We start from the raw sequence: 21,760 nt of genomic DNA, 5'->3' as shown, positions 1-21,760 counted from the left end.
CAAAAGGCTAATCTTCAGAACAGAAATTAAACTGATAATAAGAGAGAGAAACTTGTATAGGAATTTAAGGGACGGCTGCTGGGGGTGGAACAGCAACATTCGGAACTCCAGGGATTGGAAAAGAAAATGGGTTATTATCACCAGTACCAGGAATTCCAAAACCAGGCAATCCTCCTCCTGATGCGGGTGGAAACCCAAAGTCAGGAAATGGGAAATTGAAGGGTATATTTGGAATTCCATCAGAAAAGGGTGGAAAATTGAATGGAAAAGGAAATCCTCCAATGTTTGGTGTAGCTGGAGAAGGAGAAGCTGAATCATCCTTTTCCTCCTTAAATAAGTTGTCATTTTCCTTTCCTTTCCCTTGGTAATTATTTTCCTCTCCTATCTTAGACTCCCTAAGCATCCTTTTAGCATTACAAACACTGGAAAAGTGAATTAAACAAAGCAAAGTGACAACACTAACAATCAACTTGACAGAAAATGTACAAGTCATTTTCCTTTCTTTTCTTTGATATAAAATAGAAAAGAAATAGACAAGAGTAATGAATATTGGCTTACACTAGTAAGCTGTTTATATAGAGGGATTGGAGTTCAAAGGGTTAAATTCTCAGTGTTAGTAGTTAGTATCTTTTGTTCTTTTCTACTCCTAGTATACTTTTGTTGGTTTGGTTTTTAGCTTTGTTATTGACTAAGAGTGTAGTATAAGATTGTTTTAAATCTATTCACACTTAAAAAATATGTTTTGCCAGCTACATCTTTTTATCCTTTTTTGCATTTGCACTTAATGATGATGGTTAAGGATATAATCCTAATTAATCCACTTTGACGTTTTTCCTGCTGAAGCAAATACGAGTTGTTGGTTGCTGGAGCATTAATGTTACTACACCAGGTTTTCAGAATGATGGTAGTTAGAAAGAAAGAAAAATTGCCCTTGATACTTAATAGTAGGATTTAATATTTTTCCTCTCTTATAGTGTTTCATTTGTCTATAGGTCACGAGTTCGAATCGTAAAATCACAGCTTTTGAGGTGCAACTCTTCTCTCGATCATGATTGAACGCGAAATATACTGTGTACCAGATTGTCTTTTTATTTATTTATAGTGTTTCATTTGTTTGAAATATTCTTCAAACACAGAGACTTTAATTTATACTAATAGTTTGTTAATTGTTACATCGTTGGAAGAGTTTCAAAAAACTAAAAACAGTACAAGAGGCAAGCGATTAAATCCAAGTAAGCATTAAGGTTAACACTATTTAATTGTTTTAAAAACTTGATGTAGTAAATGCTGGAGGAAAGTTCGAGTTTCGGTGGGGAAGGAGGCTGGTAGTTTGTACTTGCAGCTTGTTTGGATGGTCGATACATATTGTATCGTATTATTAATTTAAATATAATATTTGTTCTGATTGTTACTTAAATTTTATTGTATTATATCGTTACATAACGACAAAAAGTGTCACTTCATATAACGATCGATTTGGTGTAGTCGCGTCGTTTTCTTGTCTATTATCTTGCCCTTCCTTATTCTATTAGATAATCTTATTTTATTCTTTACCTTACCTTTTATATAATAATTCTACTTCGTACTTTACTTTTTCTTTGTAATATTGCAAATTTATTCTTTATATTGTCGGTGCATAACACAATAAAACGACTACAAATAATATAATTTATCCAAATATTACGTGAAAATAGCACGTGCTAGCTAGTTTTCGGACTGGTAATTCAAAAATAGCCAGCGTTTGCAAAGTCATTGAAAAATAGCCACTATTTTGTTGCAACACGGAAAGTTCCAGCATAATATACTGGAGATTGTTGCACATGTGTATGAACTTTCAGCATTTTATGCTGGAACTCCAACACATGGAAAGTTCCAGCATAATATACTGTAGATTGGAGCACATGTGTATGAATTTCCAGCATATTATGCTGGACCAGTATATTATGCTGGAATTCCAGTACATTATGCTGGAACTCCAGTATATTATACTGTAGAAGTATATTATGTTTGAAGTCCAGTATATTATACTGGAACTTCAGTATATTATGCTGGAAGTATTTTTCAGATTTTGAACAGTGTTTTTGTTCAGATTTATCTTTATATGAAAAATGACTAAATTTCGATTACTTTTTGAACCGTGACTATTTTTTAATTACCACTTGTAAATCTAGCTATTTTTAAATTTCACCCAAATATTACATACAGCCAAACGATTCAGTACAATACACTAAAACACTACTGTTACAGTTTAATTTTGTGCAATTCAAGAGAGAATAAACATTTGTCTCATTTATTGAGACGGTGGACTAAAAAAGAGAACAAGCATTTTCTTGAAACGTGTATCTTATAACTTTTAAATAGAAAAAGTTATAGTAGCATAAATTACTAGTGATGATTTTTTTTTTCGTCTTGTAATTTGAAATATGTAAGCTATTTGTTTTACGAAAAAATTGTTAGTGTCACATTTAATTATTTTCTATTTTAGCTTGCGTTTTATTTACTCAGTTAGATGTGTAAGACTTTCATTGTATAAGAGGTTTAAGTGTTTGATTTTAAAACATATACAACAACAATCAATAACATTATTATTTTTGCTGCTAATTCTCATTATATAGTGGGATTCAAGTATATTTGCTGGGTATTTACTAGGGGTATACATGGACCGGGTATGTTCGATTTTTATTAAAACCAAACCAAATCAATTATATCGGTTTGTATTGGTTCGATTTTATCAGATTTTTTGGGTTTTTCGGATTTTTTTGTAACATGAATACTATGTCAATCTTACTTTGTTAAATTTTTGCTAAGTAAATATAAGTTTAACAAAAATTTAAAAATTGACAAACATATGATCTATTAAAATATTCTTTTGGTAAAATTTTCTTAGTAATACATAATAGTTATTTTTTTTTGTTATCTGACAATAATTTTTCGTTGATGTGCATTTTCAAGGTTAATCGAATTTAATAATTAAATATAAAAATTAATATGATACCTAAATAATGATATGTTCTATTTAATTTTCAATTGGGATCTTTACATAAATAGCCGATTATATTCACTGTTTACTTTTTTTAGCCATATACATAGAGACATTAATTATACACAATTATGCATATATAATACATAAATTACGTACATATTATACCTGCACCGGCGATTTTTAGTTTAAGCGGTTGGGTGGACGGCTATTTAGGTTAATTCTTCTTTTCAATTATCGAAATACCACTTCAAATTCGAAAAATATATATGAATTTAATAGATCTTGACATATGAATAAGGAAGAACAAAAAGATTATCGCAATTCAATAACACTTTTAAGAAAGTGATCATACAACACATTATTTAAAGTTAATAAAAAATAGAGCACTTCATATTTTATTAAATATTATATCCCATAAGAGAATCCCAAATATTTTTAGATAGTTTTTTAAAAAAAATCTATATAAAGTATTAAAAGTATATATAAAATTATATATTTATATGTCGGTTTGATTCGAATTTATTTTATTCAATACCAACCCAAATCAAATCAAACCTTATCAGATTTTTTAATCGGTTTGGTTTGACTTTTCCGCCATTTTCCGATTCGGTTTTTACATCCCTAATATCTGATATCTGCTATCTACGAATGAATCACATTATAAGAGGGTTTAGAGTAATTAATTACTATTTTTTCAAACTTCAAATATTATACAACCGGTCCTCATTTGTCCAATGACCGAAAAACTAATATTCCGATGAACTCTAGTCTAGATGAAGGATAGCAGAGTATACATACTTGATACTCCAACCTTGAGATGAATTTAGATAACTAATGACTGAGCTGAATGTCGTAGTACACAGACATCGTAAATTTACCTTCAGTAAACCCCGCCTCAATTTAATCCCGCGATATTGACAGTATCAAAGCTGCTGCCATTAGACCTTAAGTTGGGTTAGGGTAAAAGGGTAACTGGAATAGTGGCCTCTAAACTTGAAACTTGTTCCTCGTCCTAAAGTTGGGTGATGCACGTAGAGTTACATAGCTAGTACTGAACTGGAATGATATCGCTCAGGTTTTGTCACAGAAGACTTTATGCAACACCAAAATTTACCTATGCTGAATGGGGATACTTTTTGGATGTGGCGAAAAGAAACTATCATTTAATGCAGGAATCCCAACATTTTCCCCTGCAAAATATGCTCGAAATCAACTCCCAATTGAAGGAGTTGGTAAAGAATGGTCAGTTGGAAAATGCACGCCACATGTTTGACAAAATGACTCAGAGGGATGAGGTCTCATGGACCAATATGATTTCTGGTTATGTCAATGACTCTAGTTCATTACAGGCGTTGTCATTATTCTCAGAAATGCGGCGTGATCCTATTCTCAAAATGGATCCTTTTGCTCTTAGCCTAGCGGTGAAGGCATGTGGGCTTAGTATGAATTTGAGGTGTGGTGAATCATTACATGCGTATTCGATAAAAGCTGATTTTGTTAGTTCTGTTTTTGTAGGCAGTTCACTTGTTGACATGTACATGAAAGCTGGTAAAGTGATGGGGGGTTGCAGATTTTTTGATGAAATGCCTCTTAGGAATGTAGTTTCTTGGACAGCTGTTATAACCGGGCTTGTACGTGCAGGTTACAATGAGGAAGGGTTGGTGTACTTTTCTGAAATGTGGAGGGACGGCGTAGAGTGCGATTCGTATGCTTACGCTATTGTGTTAAAAGCGTGTGCTGATATTGGGTGTCTGAATTACGGGAGGGAAATGCATACTAGGATAGTGAAGAAAGGCTTGGATATTAGCTCTTATGTGGCTAATAGTCTTGCTACAATGTACAATAAATGTGGGAAACTAAATTACGGTATGTGCTTGTTTGAAAGAATGAAGTTGCAAGATGTTGTCTCGTGGACTACAGTAATCACGACATATGTTCAAATAGGTCAAGACCAGTATGGCATACAAGCATTCTTGAGAATGAAAGAATCGAGTGTGACTCCTAATGCGTATACATTTTCAGCAGTTGTTGCTGCTTGTGCAAATCTTGCAAGACTAGACTGGGGCGTACAACTGCATGCAAATGTTGTACGTGTAGGTTTTCTTGATTCTCTGTCTGTGTCGAATTCAATTGTCACAATGTATTCCAAATGTGGACAGTTGGGTTCGGCGTCACTTATATTTCATGAAATGAGTAGAAAGGACATTGTTTCTTGGAGCACTATTATTGCTGGATATGCTCAGGGTGGTTGCGGTGAGGAAGCTTTCAAGCTACTATCATGGATGAGAAAGGAAGGACCAAAGCCAACAGAATTTGCTCTTGCTAGTGTACTTAGTGCATGTGGTAGTATGGCAATCCTTGACCAGGGTAAGCAACTTCATGCTCATGTTCTTATCATTGGATTAGATCATACACCGTTAGTACTGAGTGCTTTGATCAACATGTATTCAAAATGTGGAAGTATAGCAGAAGCCTCAAAGATATTTAATTCATCACAAGATGTTGACGTTGTATCTTGGACAGCCATGATTAATGGGTATGCTGAACATGGATACAGCCGAGATGCTATAAGTTTATTTGAACAAGTTCTTTTTGCTGGTCTAAGACCAGATTCTGTGACCTTCATTGGTGTTCTAAGCGCTTGTAGTCATGCTGGCCTTGTTGATCTAGGTTTTCACTATTTCAAATTGATGAAAGAGGAGTACAAAATAAGTTTGTCAAAGGAACATTATGGTTGTATGATTGATCTTCTCTGTCGCGCTGGACGAATAATTGATGCTGAGAACATGATCAAGAATATGCCATTTGAAAAGGATGATGTTGTTTGGTCAACCTTGCTTAGAGGCTGTAGGCTACATGGTGATGTTGAATGTGGAAGGCGTGCGGCTGAGCAAATTCTTAAACTTGCTCCAAATTGTGCTGTGACTCACACTACTCTGTCAAACATTTATGCATCAAAAGGGAAGTGGGGTGAAGTAGCAGAACTGAGGAAGTTGATGAGATTGAAAGGCGTCATGAAGGAGCCTGGCTGGTCTTGGATTAAGGTCAAGGATCAAGTCTCTGCATTTGTTGCTGGAGACAAAAGACATCCACAGAATGAAGATATTTATGATATTTTGGATCTTATATCCTCAAAAATGGAATTTTCTCTTCAGAATATTGCTTCTATTTTAGAGTAGCCAAAGCTTGAGCCGTTGGTTGAAGCTTCTCGAAGCATGAGCATCCTTCAGAGAACAAAAGAGAGAAATTTATTCTTTAATTTTATAATCACAATAATCATCATTGGTATATTATACTAAAAGATTCATAGCAATCTCCTAACAGCTAAAAGTGATTTGATTGGCATAGCTCGTGCTTAGTACTACAAGCAGCTTTGTTTAGTATTTTTCCCCAAATAGTTTGGCCATTTCCTTCGGAAATGATCTTGATGTGCTCTTTTGTAGCATCGTCCATTTATGGTGTTGTCATGAGATGTAATTTTGATTTTGAGTGGTAAAGCTGGTGTAGAGCGATGCTATGGGTTTGTGTTATAGTGTACACATGAAAATATTGCAGTCACAGATGTGTCAGATAACTTGACAACAGCTTCATCAAGCAGAGTCGCTTGTGTACTTGCCCTGTGAGCTTTGAGTCAACATGGATGTTGATTCAGTAGGGAATGCAGCTAGATAAGGCATCCTGCAAAACATGTGGAGGAAGATCTTTAGTTGATGGGATAGGATCCATATCTGGAAGCATGCTTAGCACTATCGGTTTGGAAGTTGTAAGTTCTATAAATCTAGAGTTGAGTTGGAAAGCTGTGACAAAGAAAATGTGCTCTGGAAATGCTGCTCAAATGGGGATGAAGGTAGTGAACTAGAGTCCCAAGAGAGTTAGAGGATTTTCAGGGTCAGATATGGACGGGGTACCTTTCATTCAATCTTCTTTTGTAATGACAGGGAACCTTTCGTTCAATCTCTGTGATGGTCATGTTTATTAAGGCCGTGCCACCTCTTAGGCCTTGTGAATAATTTTTCGTCTACCAGTTTATATTGCACATAATGTCTTGTGCCGTTGGTTTTTCTTTTCCAAATTAGAGTGCAAAGCGTTGCAAGTATTCTTTCTATATGAACTCTTACTTGAAGAAACCAGACGAGTATCTAGTTTTTTATACTGGTGGAGAAAAGATTCCGTTGTTTTCTCTACATACTGATTGTTCCCTCTTACTTCTTTCTTATCGTTCTGCACTCCAGATATAGCTGTGGAAAACTGAGTGTCCAAAATTATTCCTACTTCCCCTTTTATTCAAATGACTACAGGCTGTTTAGAGCAAAAAAAAGGACAAATTCAATGTCTCTGAAACCTGATTTGTTTTTATTTAAAAACTCAGCCACACCTTGTTGCAAAGGCATTATGCACATCATCTGTTGCATCTACAGTCCAATAAACTCTTGCTCCTCATAAAAATTTGCAGACTGTTGTTCAAAGACTGAAGGGAAGATGGGAATTAGTAGACTGTTGTGAATAAAATGTATATCATGTCAGCATGACAATTCAGACACAAAAATAAAAGGAGCTGCCTGAGATTCTATATTGTTGGCCCATGCTAAGCATGATGAAAGCTCATTCTGTCATAAATAGACACATTCTAGTGTAAAATGCTTAATTTTCCTTTTTTGGGGGTTTAAAGCACTTCATCACTCTTTCAAGGATATAAACGAATAAAAAAAACTGATGTAAAAAGATTAAATGTTAACAACTTTATGTATGTTATAGTATGACCAAAATAATTTAATGACAAATATTAGTTTGAAACGCTTTAAGTGTAAAATTAATTTTTAACGCAAAATGGAGTGTACAAAAAATTCAGCATTGCATTGCAAAATTCATCCCGTTACTTCTGATGGAAAAGATTACAATTCTAAATTTTATGGTCGTCGTTGATAAATCACGTCTATTCTATGTAAGGCTGTAATAATGTAACAAAATTATATGTATATCTGAAAGCACCTTTTTAAGAAATAATGGATGCTAGTACCACATGGATCGTAAAAGAGGGAGAACATGTATATCTAAAATAGCAGTGAGTAATTGAGTATTAGACTTGGAACTGCAAATATGTGCAGGGTATAAGGACTAAACAGTCACTTATTGCAAAGTAGTTTAGTTCAGATAGGAGAAAGAGTGTTCATTATAAACCACAATATCAGGTACTCCTTGCCTTGCCTTGCCTTCTTCACTGACTTCAGGTTCGTTACCTTCGTTTTTTCTTCTGATATCTGAATCTTTTTCTCTCCTCTTTCTTGTTTCTAGTTCTGGGTTTTAGTTTGGACCATCTTATGTTTCTACATTCCATTGTTGTGGATTTGGCAAATCTATTTTGCATTCCTGATGTTCGATGAAATGCTTCTGAGAATTTCTGACTCTTGTTTTCCTCTTTTTAATCGCTTTCAGAATATACGTAATATCATTGTTTTCCGATGGAGAATATTTGTCCGATTCCAAGCGATTCATACAAGGTGGGGTTCATAGGAGCTGGAAAAATGGCTGAAAGCATAGCTAGAGGTGTGGTTAAATCTGGGATATTGCCTGCTTCTCGTATTCGAACTGCCCACACAGGATCCGCTCGTCGTACTGCTTTTGAGTCTTTTGGAGTTACTGTCTTTGACAATAATACTCAGGTAATTTCTTTGCTGATAAAAAAAGATGCTAAAGTAACAGGACAATCTTGTCGATTCCCTTCCCGAATTGATTTGATCATATGTTCAGACAACAAAATTAGTAATATAAATGCTTCAAATTATTGATGTTTTCAAGCTCTCCTTACAGGCTATTAATAGGACAATCAAAGTTATTAATTATAAGTTAGAATATCGGTAAAAGATACAATTATTGCTGCGACTGACTTACTTATTGCTTGTATTGATGCAAGACAAGTGACCTTGAATACGTAAGCGGGAAGACCTTTTTTCAGATAAAATAATAACTATAATACAAAGCAAAGTTCTTAGATTCAGATTGACCTCAAAAATCTTGTTCAAGCAAAGAGACTCACCATTTAAGACCTGAGTTCACAAATACTTAGCAATTGCTATGTCAGTATCACCTCAAGGTCATCTCATCGTAGGAATAGCAAAAACTTTCACTATCTTCTTTCTCTATTTGCTTAATTGATCTTTTTGTTTTTTGTTTTTCTGAAGATCTTTTTATTTTAAAACATTAAATGCAGCCTGCATTATCGGTTTTCTCTTAAAAAAACTATCTTTTGTTTCTTCTTTTGCTGTTTCTGGAAATAGGAAAAATCTGAGATCTAGTAACTGATTCTAGTTTTCTCACTTTATCTCTCTTATAACTTATTATTGTTTTTTTGAAGATTCTTAATTTACATGTTTCTTGTTTTTGTCCGAGCAGGTGGTTGAAGACAGTGATGTGATTATATTCTCTGTGAAGCCTCAAGTAGGTATGGTGCATCTCTTTTCCTTTCTCTCATCACCTTTTTAAAAAACAAATTCTTACGCTTTCCCTTTCAACAATTGGGGGGGGGGGGGGGGGAGGGGATTTGAAATCCATTTTTCCACAATAATTCTGTTTCTGTTTCGATAGTTGTAAAATTTCCATCTTGAGGAAAATGTACAGGGAAAAGATTAAGTGAAAGATGATATTTCCTCAATTAAATGTTAGAACTAAGCAACTGAGATAAAGCTGTAAAGCAACCTATTGTAAAGAGGGATCATTTGGTTGGCAGCATAAGGCAAAAAATGATCGTAGCAATAACATTCGTCATAACTAATACAACTTTTCGCTTTCAGCATACAACTCTGTGTTACAGATTTTAGGCGCTAAAGAAGCTGCCGCTTCCAGATTGATTGCTTTTTCATATTTATTGGATATTTTGAGAATTCGTGGTGATTTTGCTGGTCTGCTCACTTTTCTGAATGCAGTTAAAAATGTGGTGTCACAGTTGAGGCCAATTCTTTCAGAGAAGCAGCTTCTGGTGTCGGTTGCTGCAGGCGTTAAGTTAAAGGATTTGCAGGTTTGTGTTTGTACACAAATGGGGTTAGAGCTTTACATAAAATTCCTCAACAAGCAAAATCACAGCAACACGACATGATTACCAAATTTGTTCTACAATTTACTGGTAGTTTAATCTAACACCTTGAAAGTGGCAAGTACTTTTTTCTTAAATTAGAAAATCACGAAACTTTGCCGAGAACCACACAAAGTCACCATCAAATAACAAGTAGGAAAGTTTAAATAATGGAAAAACTCTAAACTAAACTAAATAGGACTATTAATCCGTCGCAACCAAGAAATTATTGGAAATAAAATAAATAATAGTTCTTAAAATACTACAACAACAACAATAACAACCCAGTGAAATCTCACAAGTGGGGTCTGAGGAGAGTAGTGTGTACGCAGACCTTACACCTACTCCAGAGGCTGTTTCCGATAGACCTTCGGCACAAGAAGATGGAACGAGACTATGCAGCAGTAACAACAAAAGAAACCAGAAAGATAACACCAACAATACAATAACCAAGAAATAGAGAGGAAAGCAATAATACTAAGCAATAATAATGGCACAGTACTACAGACGCAATGGATGGAGTAATATGGACACAAGAGCCACTAACATCCTAAGGCAAATCACTACCAGACTAGCTTCCTACGACCTAACCTACAACCCTAATGAAGTACTAAGGATACAACTGGAGCCACTAGCAGCGTAGAACAAAACACTATCAGACTAGCCTCCTATCTCCTAACCTACAACCCTCATGCTCGACCTCTACAACTTCCTATCAAGGGCCATGTTATCGGAAATCTACAGCCGCCCCATGTCCTGCCTGATCACCTCTCCCCTATATTTCTTAGGCCGCCCTCTATCTTTTCTCATACCCCTCAAGGCCAGCCGTTCACACCTCCTTACTGGGGCATCCAAGCTTCTCCTCTGCACGTGCCCGAACCATCTAAGTCTAGCTTCCCGCATCTTGTCTTCCATGGGAACCACGCCCACCTTCCCCCGGATATCTTCTTAAAATACTCTTGAGTAATATCTAATATGGGTATGTGAAGAAAATGCTTGGGTCTAACTCAATCACAAAAGCTAGCTCATTGGATGAGGATTGTCCAAAACCATATAAGAAACAACAACCCACTTCCTCAACCAATGTGGGGAAATCTAACAGCCGCCACCTTGGCCTGGTTAACTTGAGCGTGAATAACATAACATGGGGATCCAACATTGTGTAAACCAAGAATAGGAATGACTTGGCTCAGATACCATGTGAAGAATATGAATCTTGGGCCTAACTCAACCCTAAAATGCAGTGCATGAAGTGAGGATTGCCGAAATCCATATAAGGAGAGCACATTCCATTTTCTCAACCGATATGGTAGAATATAACAGGATACATGTGGTTTTTGCTAATTTTTAGCATATCTTGAAGCATCTAAGTCCCCATACCCATGTACATACATTTGACATGGCTAGATCAGGGTAAGGGTTATGTAACACGGGAAAATAACTATAGAAACTACTAGAACAAGACTTCTGGATTAAATAGAGAATAATTAAAATTAATGTAAAAATTTAATTCTGTTCCCTCAGTCCTGTATCATGAGCATTCACGATCTTTTCTGTGTGATTTCTTTTACGCTATTGTGTGTTTGATATATGTATGGGGTTGTCCCTGTCTGTTTAGTCACTTACTTCCCCTTTCTTTATGAGTTACATGTCTGGGGGGTAATATTCTGCTTACATACAGCACCAGTAAAGAGCAAATTGACACTAGATGCCCGGTGTCAAGCTTTCTGTGGTTTGCAATATACATGATTAACAATCAGCTAAACCGTACATAGTTGAAAGATGGATCATTTCTCTTTTCTTTAAGTTTATGATTTTCTTCTATTGAGCTTATTGCTAACTTACAACCTAACATACCTGCTTTCTTCAAATCAACGACATATTCTTCTTGTGGTTCCCAAAGGTACAGAGCTTCTGACAGTGGGAAATTTAAAATTGGCTCAGTAGAGAACTTTTATTTGCTTAATCATATTTTCTAGAAATGAAGGTGAAACCAACGACTCATATTATTGACAATTAGTTCACATGCCTAGGCTAGCCGTGCCTTTTAGTGTCTACTGATGCTTACCTGTATATTTGCTCTGAGTTAAGAGTAGAATGACAACTAGATGCACGAAAGCATGCATATCTTGTCTGTTAATGATTCACTTTGTTGATTCAATTTTCTAATTTTCCCCATTTGGCTGAAGCATCTCCTATTTTCATCCTTTTGTCAAGGAATGGGCAGGTCAAGGACGATTTATTAGGGTGATGCCAAACACTCCCTCTGCTGTTGGTGAAGCTGCCACTGGTAAATGAGAAATAGATACTGATATTTGAATCATGTTACAGTTATACTCCCTCCGTTTCAATTTATGTGAACCTATTTCCTTTTTAGTCCGTGCCAAAAAGAATGACCCCTTTCCTTATTTGGAAACAATTTACCTTTATGCAATGATTTATAGCCACACAAAATATATGTGCCTCATTTTACACCACAAGTTCAAAAGTCTTCTCTCTTTTCTTAAACTCCGTGCCCAGTCAAATGGGTTCATATAAATTGAAACGAAGGGAGAAATTGATTATTCCTTCAAATATAATATCTCCGAGTCAAGTCATCTCTGGTTGTATCTAAGCATTAACTTCGGACATGGATCTACCAAATGTTTGTTGTCTAATCCTATAGAGGTGAATTAGTTTCCTGTAAAGGTACATGCAGTTTTTGAAGAATCCACACTAAGTGCACACCCATATCATACATATCCCGTTCTACATCAAAGGATTTATGTAACATGGTTTTGTTGTTGAGAATTTTGTTTGGAGCCTTTGATAATTAAATAAAAAATTGAGATGTAAGTAAATTGAATTCAGAAGCAATACTTTCTTACAATAACCATAATCAGATTTTTGTCAAATTCTGTCCCATATGTATTGAAGTAATTCTATCTTCTGTAGCACACAGGAACTTTACATGTTTGTGACATGAATATATTCTCGTGGTCGATCTTTTACCTTGAAATATTTTCTCTAGTGTAGGTTACTGAGTCACTAGTAATTTATATTTTTTGGTTGATTCTAATATAACTATGTGTGAGTTGTTATCTGTTATTGCTATTTATGTATCCTTCTAATTTATATGTCTTTATATAGTCTTTACTTTGGGGGAAAAGGCAACAACAGAAGATGGAGAACTAATTTCCCAGTTATTTGGAGCTATTGGTAAGGTATGGAGAGCTGATGAGAAGCTGTTTGATGCAGTTACAGGCTTAAGGCATGTTCTTTCTTTAATGTTTCTAAAACCGGATTTAGTATCACTTAATTTGATGCCAAAATCTGCTCTTGTGACTAGCTGTTTCTTGAGCCCGCTTGGGGATCTTAGTTGTTCCGAACTGCTTTTGCCTATACAAGCAGAGTTCATGCGAAGTTGGGAATCCAGTACCATTGTTAACAGAGTCTATTCTTTCTCCTTGAAATGTCAGTGGTAGTGGACCAGCCTATATTTTTCTAGCAATAGAGGCATTGGCTGATGGAGGGGTGGCTGCTGGTTTACCTAGGGATCTTGCACTTGGACTAGCCTCTCAAACTGTAAGTTAACAGTTACCCACCAATTTGTTCATACGCTGTCGTGCAATATGTTAGTATGGTTGTGTTCTTTGGAATAGCGAGAAGCAGCAAAATTGTATTCCTTTTCTTTTTCTTCTTCAAGAGAGTTACACACATTCCCTCGTATGTACTGCTGGTTGAATGACCACCAATTCTCTGTTGCATTGCAGGTACTAGGAGCAGCATCAATGGTCAAGGGTATGGCCAAGCATCCTGGTCAACTTAAGGATGATGTCGCATCACCTGGGGGGACAACCATTGCTGGAATCCACGAGTTGGAGAAGGCTGGATTTCGTGGTATCTTGATAAATGCAGTTGTAGCTGCAGCTAAGCGCAGTCGAGAGCTCTCTCAGAGTTGATTTAATTCTCTTAGGCTAGAGGTGGACCAGACGGAAGCTATGTTTATCAGAGTTATGCAAGTGCCTAAGTATAAGGTGAAAGCTGCAGAGTTGTTGATGTATGAGATAAATGAGGCTCTGCAATTCATTTTTGACCAAAATAAAGCACTGTATCATTTTATCTTTTGGACCAAATGCCCATATGTAGTAAAGAGAACGTGGCACAATCACTATAAATAAACATTATTTGCAGGTACTAGCAGAGTATAAATATTGTGCTCGCATCATGATAATTGAAAATACTTGGTCATACGAATCTTATTATATGTAAACATCAATTATTAGTCAGTAACCATTTAAGACCAGAAGAAAACTCGAGAAAGCTTCATATTCATCATTTTCTATTTTGGTGCAAACTGAAGGCATTCAACATCGTGGACAAAAAAACACCTCATTTGGATACTTCTGTTTAAGCACTAATTAGCAAAGAGATTTGCTAGAAGCTTGTGTCGAATCAACCTTGGAGCAACCAAAATAATTATATAGCAAAAAGCAAATCAAAGACGACACACAAATACCCAAAAAAAAAAAGAAAAAGGACCAAGAAATTAAAAAAATATTACAAACAAAATGATAGTATATACATTGTTATCAAATGAATTATTCATGAAGAACGATGGATGCTCCCAAAATTGACCTAAAAATTGTTCTTTAATTTATTTGGACTTAAATTGGCGTTAGACTGACTTGGTTGACATAATTTTTATCAGTTGCTTCCCATCTATTGAACTAACAGTTGTAACACTATAATACTTCCATAATTTCTTGAATTAACACTTGTAGCATTGTTCCTCCCCCCCCCCCCTCTCTCTCTATATATATATAAAGTGTGTGTGTGTGTGTTCAAGGGGGAATGTGGGCTAGATTCAGAAATGAGAATGATACTTGTCGATGCTCACTGGAATCTGGATACACCATGAACAACGTTAAGTTTAACAATCAGGAAGAGTAGATCATGATATAAGCAGAATACAAGCGTTTGAATCTCATCAGAGGTGGTACTTGTTCTAGCACAGCTAATATTTTGTCACAACAGTCTCCTCTGCTAATTCAAATATTATCTTATCCTATCAAAATTCTTGATGACACTGCATTAACAGCAAAACATTCTTCTGCAGCTATCCACTAAGCATATCCAGCAACAAAAAATCCATTTTAAGCAATTAGCTAGAGGCTTACAAGAGTAGATGCGCTGCCTTCAGATAAGGTACTTAAATAAATCAAAACTAACTGCATTCTCAAGAATGGGACAACCAAAATGAAGGAAGAAAAGGCCAAATGGTGATTAATCTCTATAATCCGTCACAAGATGTATCTATAATTAGTGCGCAGACCACAATTGTATTGGCTCAACAGCGGAAGACAAAGAAAATCTCATCTCTTACCATCAAGCATGTATGAAGACTCAAAGCAGCGAATAAAGTTACAAAAATTCCTAGAATTTCACCGTGATAACTCAGTGAGTTGCAATTCGTCTATAAACAGCTCGGAATGTTTGTCCATCATTGCGTGCTACCTTTTGTCCTTCTTCTGTTGCAGTACTGAGGAGTTTTACAACCTGATCAGCTTCAAGTTCTTCAGTTGTAAGTGGCTCAAACATTGGATGTTCTTCCAAACACGATTTCATCCACTCACCAAGCTCCTCAACATCTGTTATTGTGTATATAATTCCACCAACTGCAAGCACATACGCATACTCGTCTAGCAAGAACGGACTAATAACCCGTCGACGATGATTCTTCTCTTTGAAATGGGGATCCGGAAACAAGAAAAACATCTTTTTAAGCTGTCCTTTCCCGAAGTAATTTGGAATGTACTTCATTGAATTGGTCCGTACCACCGAAACATTCTGGTATTGACCAGGATTAGTCGTCCTCAACCCCAAAATTCGCTCCTTTACATACTCTGTCACCTTGTCCCTCAGCTCCATCCCAACCATAAGGGTATCAGGGAAAAGGGGTGCAAGGGCGATTAAAAGACCCCCAAATCCGCAACCAACATCAGCAAACTGGATCTTTTTAGAACCATCTACTTTAACCATTTCGGGGTAATGTAGGGAATAATCAACCTCAGCAGGGGAAATAGGAATTGGAAAATGCGAGTCACTTAACGGATTACTATGAGCACGAGCTCTATAAAAACGTTTACGGGGCAGACCAGTTTTCTTGTTGTGTGTAGGATTTGCAACCTCATGCTCCGACATCCTTTCACCCATGCTTTATTTCTTCTTTTTAGTTTTTTCTTTTTCCTCCTCTTCCAACTGCATAACATAGCAATTAATGAAAGCATGAACTTGGGCACTGAATTTCCAAGAATCTTACTAAAAAGGATTCATATTTGATACATCTAATTTGCAATTACTCTAACGCAGCACATAATAATGCAATTTCAAGAATAATAGTTGCCTCTAAATCATTAACTTACAGTAGTTATTATTAATTTTCTGGGGTTTGACTATTATTAATGTGCTAAACCTTTACAACACAGAAACTGCATATATACAACATATACACCAACTATATATCCACCCTTTTTTCTTAACTATTTGGTAAATGGGGTTCAGAGAAGGAGCTAAAAATTGAACTTTATACGATTAGAAGCTTATATTTTTGAATCCTGGCAAAAATTCAAGAATTTAAACTTAAAGACAAAAAAAAAAAAAATCACAGCAGGAAGTAAAAAGAGAGATAGTTTAAGTGACTATATGCCTTTACAGATTTTCAAAAGTTATACTTTTTGCAGACCTGTTTCTGAAGTTCGATGATCCAAAGCTTGAGATTTCCGGAGAAGACAAAATTTAGCTTCACAGAGAGAGAGATCAGAGAGGGTAGAGGAGTAGTGTGCCCTAGTATTTTTCTGGTGGTTGGGCTTTACGTTTAAAACTTATTTTGGGCCTTGTCAGCCATTTACACCATCAATGAATGATCGGCCCCGTCTACCAAATTATTTCTTTTCTTTTTCTTCCCTTTTTTTACAAAAAAAAAAAAAAGAGATAAAAAAATGGGAAAGGAGATAGTTAAAATATAACTCGTACTGAACCATTACATGAGCATCCGTTAAAACAAAAAAGTGATTTTCTACAGTTCCAATTTCATTATGTAAACGGTATCTGATTATGTGAATAAATGGTTATTGAAGTGTTTAATATAAAAATATCCAGAGGCGGATGTACCATACAATTACCGGGTTCAACTGAACCTAGTAAGCTCGATACAGAGCATAAATTCATGTGTACCACTAAAATTGCAATAAATAATAGATATGAACCCATAAGTTTAAATGTTGAACCCATAGAACTAAAATTCTAAATCCGCCTCTGAAAATAACCAATATTTCATTGAAGCATTATGCAATTGTTTGTTTGTTAAAAGAGTTATATAACGACCTGAGCTCGAGTATGACTGTTTCCATAGTCGAAATTTTTTGTAATTAGTTCATGCAAAAAAAAGATCTTAAGAGTCTTAGCGACCATGTTAAAGATGTAATTAAGTGTCAAATCCCTATGCATTTAGGCTTTCAGACAATGTTTATCAAGAATGAGTAAAAATAAATATGTATAGTCAGACATTCCTTAGCAGCAGTATGAGAAAAGTAAGACAAAATTTGAAAAATAAAGTTGTCTTTGCTCTTGGCTACAAAAATTATACTTGGTGACAAGCTCTAATCACATACCCTGGATGGAAATAACAATCAATTAGTTTCAAACAACAATGGATGGATATCTGATGATGAGGTGGTAGTATTTGTGCTAGTCCATGTGTAGTTAACTTCTGATATCACACTTCTTTCTTCTGTATTTCCCTGAAAATTTGTTACTGCTGCAGAAGGCACTTGTGATCTTATGGCTTCCAATGCTATGCTTACTTCCTTCATAGTTGGTCTCTTCTTACCGTTCAAGTTCAAGCAACGATAGGCTACATTAGCAGCTGCCATTATATCCTCCTTTCTACCTTCTTGTGTAACTTCTGCATGGAGAATTGTATTGAGGCGATTTTCATCCATTGCCAAAAGGAAATTTGTTGCTAAACTTCTGCCTTCGTTTGTTGTAGTTGAAATTGCTTTATTTCCTGTTAATAGTTCAGCAAGAACAACTCCAAAGCTATATACATCGCTCTTTTCTGTGAATTGGCTGGATTGGAAATACTCGGGATCTAAATAGCCAAAAGTCCCTTGGACTCTGGTTGTTAGGTGTGTTTGATCAATTGCTATAGACCTTGAAGTTCCAAAATCTGATACCTTGGCACGGTATTTTTCATCTAAAAGTATATTGCTAGATTTGATGTCCCTATGATATATTGGAACAGAAGTTGCAGAATGTAGATAAGCTAATGCTCCAGCAACCTCTGTAGCAATTCTCAAACGCGTGCTCCAAGGAAAGGGAAACTCATTATTCTCATTGTGTATGAAGCTGTAAAGTGTACCATTAATTATAAACTCATATACAAGTAGAGGAACTTCTGTTTCCAAACAACAGCCGAGTAGCTTCACAACATTTCTGTGATTGATCTGTGAAAGTATAACAACCTCGTTGATAAACTGATCCAACTGGTTTTCATCTACCAACTTTGATTTTTTCACTGCTACAATATTTCCATCGGGTAACATGCCTTTGTATACCGTACCTTGTCCTCCACGACCAAGTATGCGATTTTCATTGAAGTAGTCTGTTGCCTTCTCCAGCTCTTTAGCTGTGAAAAGTTTTGCTTTGTCAATGATCCCTTCATTGGATGATAGCTGCTGTTGTAGTAAGAGGCCACCATTTCGCTTAAAAAACATTTGTTTCTGTCGTTTGTTCCTTCTCTTCTTGAATGTTTTGTACAATAAATAGCTCCCAAACAGTATAAGCAGCACTCCAATACTTAGGAACACACCTGTGGATATAGGAGTGAGGAGAATTAGCCATTTTTTCTCCTTTTTTAAGGGAATTTCTGTGTGTTTCTCTGTGATTGAACAGGGTAGAATAGAAGAGATGGATAACTTTTAGAACTGGCCTCCTTTCTTCTTGATTTGCAACCTCTAAATTATTAAAATTTAGGATGTCTACCGTTTTATAGATGTAGTTCGGACAGTGTTGAGTTTTCAAATGGCTAGGAAGTACAACAGAAAGTGACTTACTGAGGTAAATGATAGTGGAAGCTGGCTTCTTTGAGTAGTATACCACCTCTGTGCAGTTGGTGCATCCTTGAATGGCTGATTGACATACAAAACAATATTAGAATGATATGTATCAAGGAAATACACCAAATATAAGTGCCCTGGCCTATTGATTTTTACTCTCCTCTATTTTTGAAGAGGTTATGTGTGAGCTTTTTTCCACTTTCAAATCTTAGTTTTCGAACTCCATAGCAAAAGATTTCCTACAGTCAACCTAATTTTTGTACCAACTTTATCAAATCACATTGAACTTCACATGCTACCGCTTAGCACATAACTATATAGTTTACCTCAACTTGACCCTATTGTGTCTTGCCAGTGGCCAGACATAAATTTGAAATAAGAACAACTCAAGCTATGTTAAAATGCCTTCTGTTGTTTGCTCTAAAGTTGTGTTCACTCGAGTCTCCTAATCGTATAGTCAGTCTTTTTTCCTAGAAATCTGGTTCATCTGATGTGCATATGCAGGATATTGTTCAATGCAACAGACACCTCATAACTCGACATAAATATCAAATGATTGTGTTAAGCGAGTCGTACCTTGGCATCCATTAGAGAAGTATGGATTCCCTTGTGTTCGAGGTCCACAGTGACACTGCAAATTAGCCACAGAAGTACCATCTTCCAACTTAACAGCAACACCAGATTTATTGCAAAGCAACCCGGCTTCCAACTCTTTGGCTTGGAGAGTCCAGAGCCAAACAACAGGAGCATAACCAAGAAAAGTAAAAGGCTGTGCAGCTTCATCAGGAACCCAAGTTTGGTCTACCAAGAAAGCAGCAGAACATTTCGGGTAAGGTCCTTGCTGAATCCCCGAGTTTGTGAAGTTTGCTGTGTACAAGCTAAGATCAAAAGGGACAAGAGATTGGCAACAGTTGATGCCATAGCATCCTGTCAACGTTGCACCTTCGCTACAGATAGATGTACATCCCGAAAGCACATTTAAGTTCTGTGTCACAAGACCATTACCACAACCAACAAGCATCAACTTGTTCCTGTCTTTTGAGTAATAGAAAGGACTTCCAGATAAATTTGTGCCTGTTGTGATGATTCTACTGCCTTGACTCGAATCGTTGCAAAAATTTATAATAGAAACTAAGGTAGTGATAGTTTGGTTTTTCAGTGACACAGATATCACTTCACTCTGGAGTTCAACTTGCAGAAATGAATTTAAGAAAAGTTTAGGAGGATTATAATTTCGATCACACTTGATTAAGTACCAAGAATTAAGGGAACAACTGGCACTTAATCCAAATGGATAAGGAATTGTAAAGTTGCCACAACTCTCTTCACAGCCAGGCTTTGCACTAGATGAAGCTGCTATGGATTGATCTAAAACCATAAGCAAAGGGAGAAGCAATAAAAGAAATACAAATTTAAGACTCATTTTAAATTTTTTTCTCTAGCTCTAGAGAGTTAGAATTGGATTAAAGTCTTGAACTTTGTACTTGTAAAAGATCAGGCTTTATGCAGGCATATTCTTTTCCTGATAGGTAATATGTCAATTCTGGAATTGAAAATTCACTTGGAAAAAACTTATTATATATCTTAGTTGCCTTCTTGGATCAGGTCAAGAATATGAAAGGAGTACTCTATCTGCTGTGGTATCATAAATTGAGAAAAGAACTTGTTGAACAAATATTTGAATTTTGTTAGGGTTCAATATTGCAACAAGACTTGGTCTTTACAAGAAAATTTATTTTGAAATTGTAGCAGGAACGGGAGTCTTGGAGTAACGGTAAAGTTGTCTACCTATAAAATCACGAGTTTAAATCGTGGAAGCAACCACTAATGCTTTCATTAAGATAGACAGTCTACATCATACCCTTATGGTGCGGCCCTTCCCCGAACCCTGCGTGAACGCCAGATGACTTATGCACCGGGCTGCATTTTTAGTAGGCCAGATATCATTTGTTAGCTTAAGTTCAATTTTCGTCCTTGCACTTGTGCAGTTGTCATATTCAATCAATAATTCTTAGGCCGGCAATTCTCTATAATTGTCAACTATTTGAAAAGAAGGGAATTAAAAATCTCACAACTTTTGAGATGCCTTTTGCACTCTAAATATCTCTAGTGGCGTAGCCATCCAAAGCTTATTCTTTGTCGAAAAATTATACTGCGTATATAAATTAAATATTATTTTATATGATTATATATTATATTTTGAATACTCTTAATATAGTTAAGTGAGGTAGTTCAGCGATTTAAGGTATTCAAAGTGACGTGTTGTTATGGCCTATTTGATTTTTTTTCATCTAAAAGTTCTCCTAATAAAATGACTTTCAATTTTAAAATTTGTGTAGAAATAAACAACTAATCTTAAAAGTAATTTCTAACTAAAAGTTATTTCTTAAATAAATTTTATAATTTAAAAGTCAAACTTTACAAAAATTTCTTCAAACAAACGCTCTCTACAAACTACAAATCCTCCCGATTCTCTCTTTCCTTTGATTTTATGCTTACCTTTATTAGTAAAATTTCTAATGTTCTTTTTTGTTATTTTAATTTTGATTTATAAATTATAGTTCTATTAAATGTTTTATTATTATTTAGCTAAATATTGCATAGTTTGATCTA

General features: G+C 35.7%; 4 protein-coding genes across 6 annotated transcripts; 2 read left to right on the top strand and 2 right to left on the bottom strand.

Annotated features, from left to right (window-relative positions):
- The first annotated feature begins 3,707 nt into the window (after positions 1-3,707).
- On the top strand, positions 3,708-7,020 carry LOC107814168 (putative pentatricopeptide repeat-containing protein At3g47840). The gene has a single exon (XM_016639521.2). The coding sequence runs from the start codon at positions 4,045-4,047 to the stop codon at positions 6,160-6,162; it is 2,118 nt and encodes a 705-aa protein (XP_016495007.2). The 5' UTR covers positions 3,708-4,044; the 3' UTR covers positions 6,163-7,020.
- A 985-nt stretch (positions 7,021-8,005) lies between these two features.
- LOC107814177 (pyrroline-5-carboxylate reductase) lies at positions 8,006-14,276 on the top strand. 2 transcript variants are annotated; one of them, XM_016639539.2, is made up of 8 exons: positions 8,006-8,172; positions 8,417-8,643; positions 9,374-9,422; positions 9,904-9,995; positions 12,267-12,339; positions 13,179-13,299; positions 13,508-13,613; positions 13,802-14,276. In XM_016639539.2, the coding sequence occupies exons 2-8, from the start codon at positions 8,443-8,445 to the stop codon at positions 13,988-13,990; spliced, it is 831 nt and encodes a 276-aa protein (XP_016495025.1). In that variant the 5' UTR covers positions 8,006-8,172; positions 8,417-8,442; the 3' UTR covers positions 13,991-14,276. The 2 variants fall into 2 exon arrangements, with proteins under 2 accessions (XP_016495025.1, XP_016495016.1); XM_016639530.2 differs by having other exon boundaries at positions 8,044-8,211.
- Positions 14,277-15,288: 1,012 nt separating this feature from the next.
- Positions 15,289-16,912, bottom strand: LOC107814187 (tRNA (guanine-N(7)-)-methyltransferase). 2 transcript variants are annotated; one of them, XM_016639551.2, is made up of 2 exons: positions 16,774-16,912; positions 15,289-16,289 (listed from the first exon to the last, which is right to left on the bottom strand). In XM_016639551.2, exon 2 carries the CDS (start codon positions 16,242-16,244, stop codon positions 15,486-15,488), a length of 759 nt encoding a protein of 252 aa, XP_016495037.1. In that variant the 5' UTR covers positions 16,245-16,289; positions 16,774-16,912; the 3' UTR covers positions 15,289-15,485. The 2 variants fall into 2 exon arrangements, with proteins under 2 accessions (XP_016495037.1, XP_016495044.1); XM_016639558.2 differs by having other exon boundaries at positions 16,763-16,891.
- Positions 16,913-17,612: 700 nt separating this feature from the next.
- Positions 17,613-20,689, bottom strand: LOC107814201 (wall-associated receptor kinase-like 1). Its single transcript, XM_016639567.2, has 3 exons — positions 19,724-20,689; positions 19,145-19,219; positions 17,613-18,900 (listed from the first exon to the last, which is right to left on the bottom strand). The coding sequence occupies exons 1-3, from the start codon at positions 20,568-20,570 to the stop codon at positions 17,720-17,722; spliced, it is 2,103 nt and encodes a 700-aa protein (XP_016495053.1). The 5' UTR covers positions 20,571-20,689; the 3' UTR covers positions 17,613-17,719.
- Positions 20,690-21,760: the final 1,071 nt, after the last annotated feature.

The sequence above is a fragment of the Nicotiana tabacum genome, chromosome 17 (assembly GCF_000715075.1).
Source record: "Nicotiana tabacum cultivar K326 chromosome 17, ASM71507v2, whole genome shotgun sequence".
In the NCBI taxonomy this organism is placed as follows: Eukaryota; Viridiplantae; Streptophyta; class Magnoliopsida; order Solanales; family Solanaceae; genus Nicotiana; species Nicotiana tabacum.
This window is presented reverse-complemented; position numbering and strand designations above follow the sequence as displayed.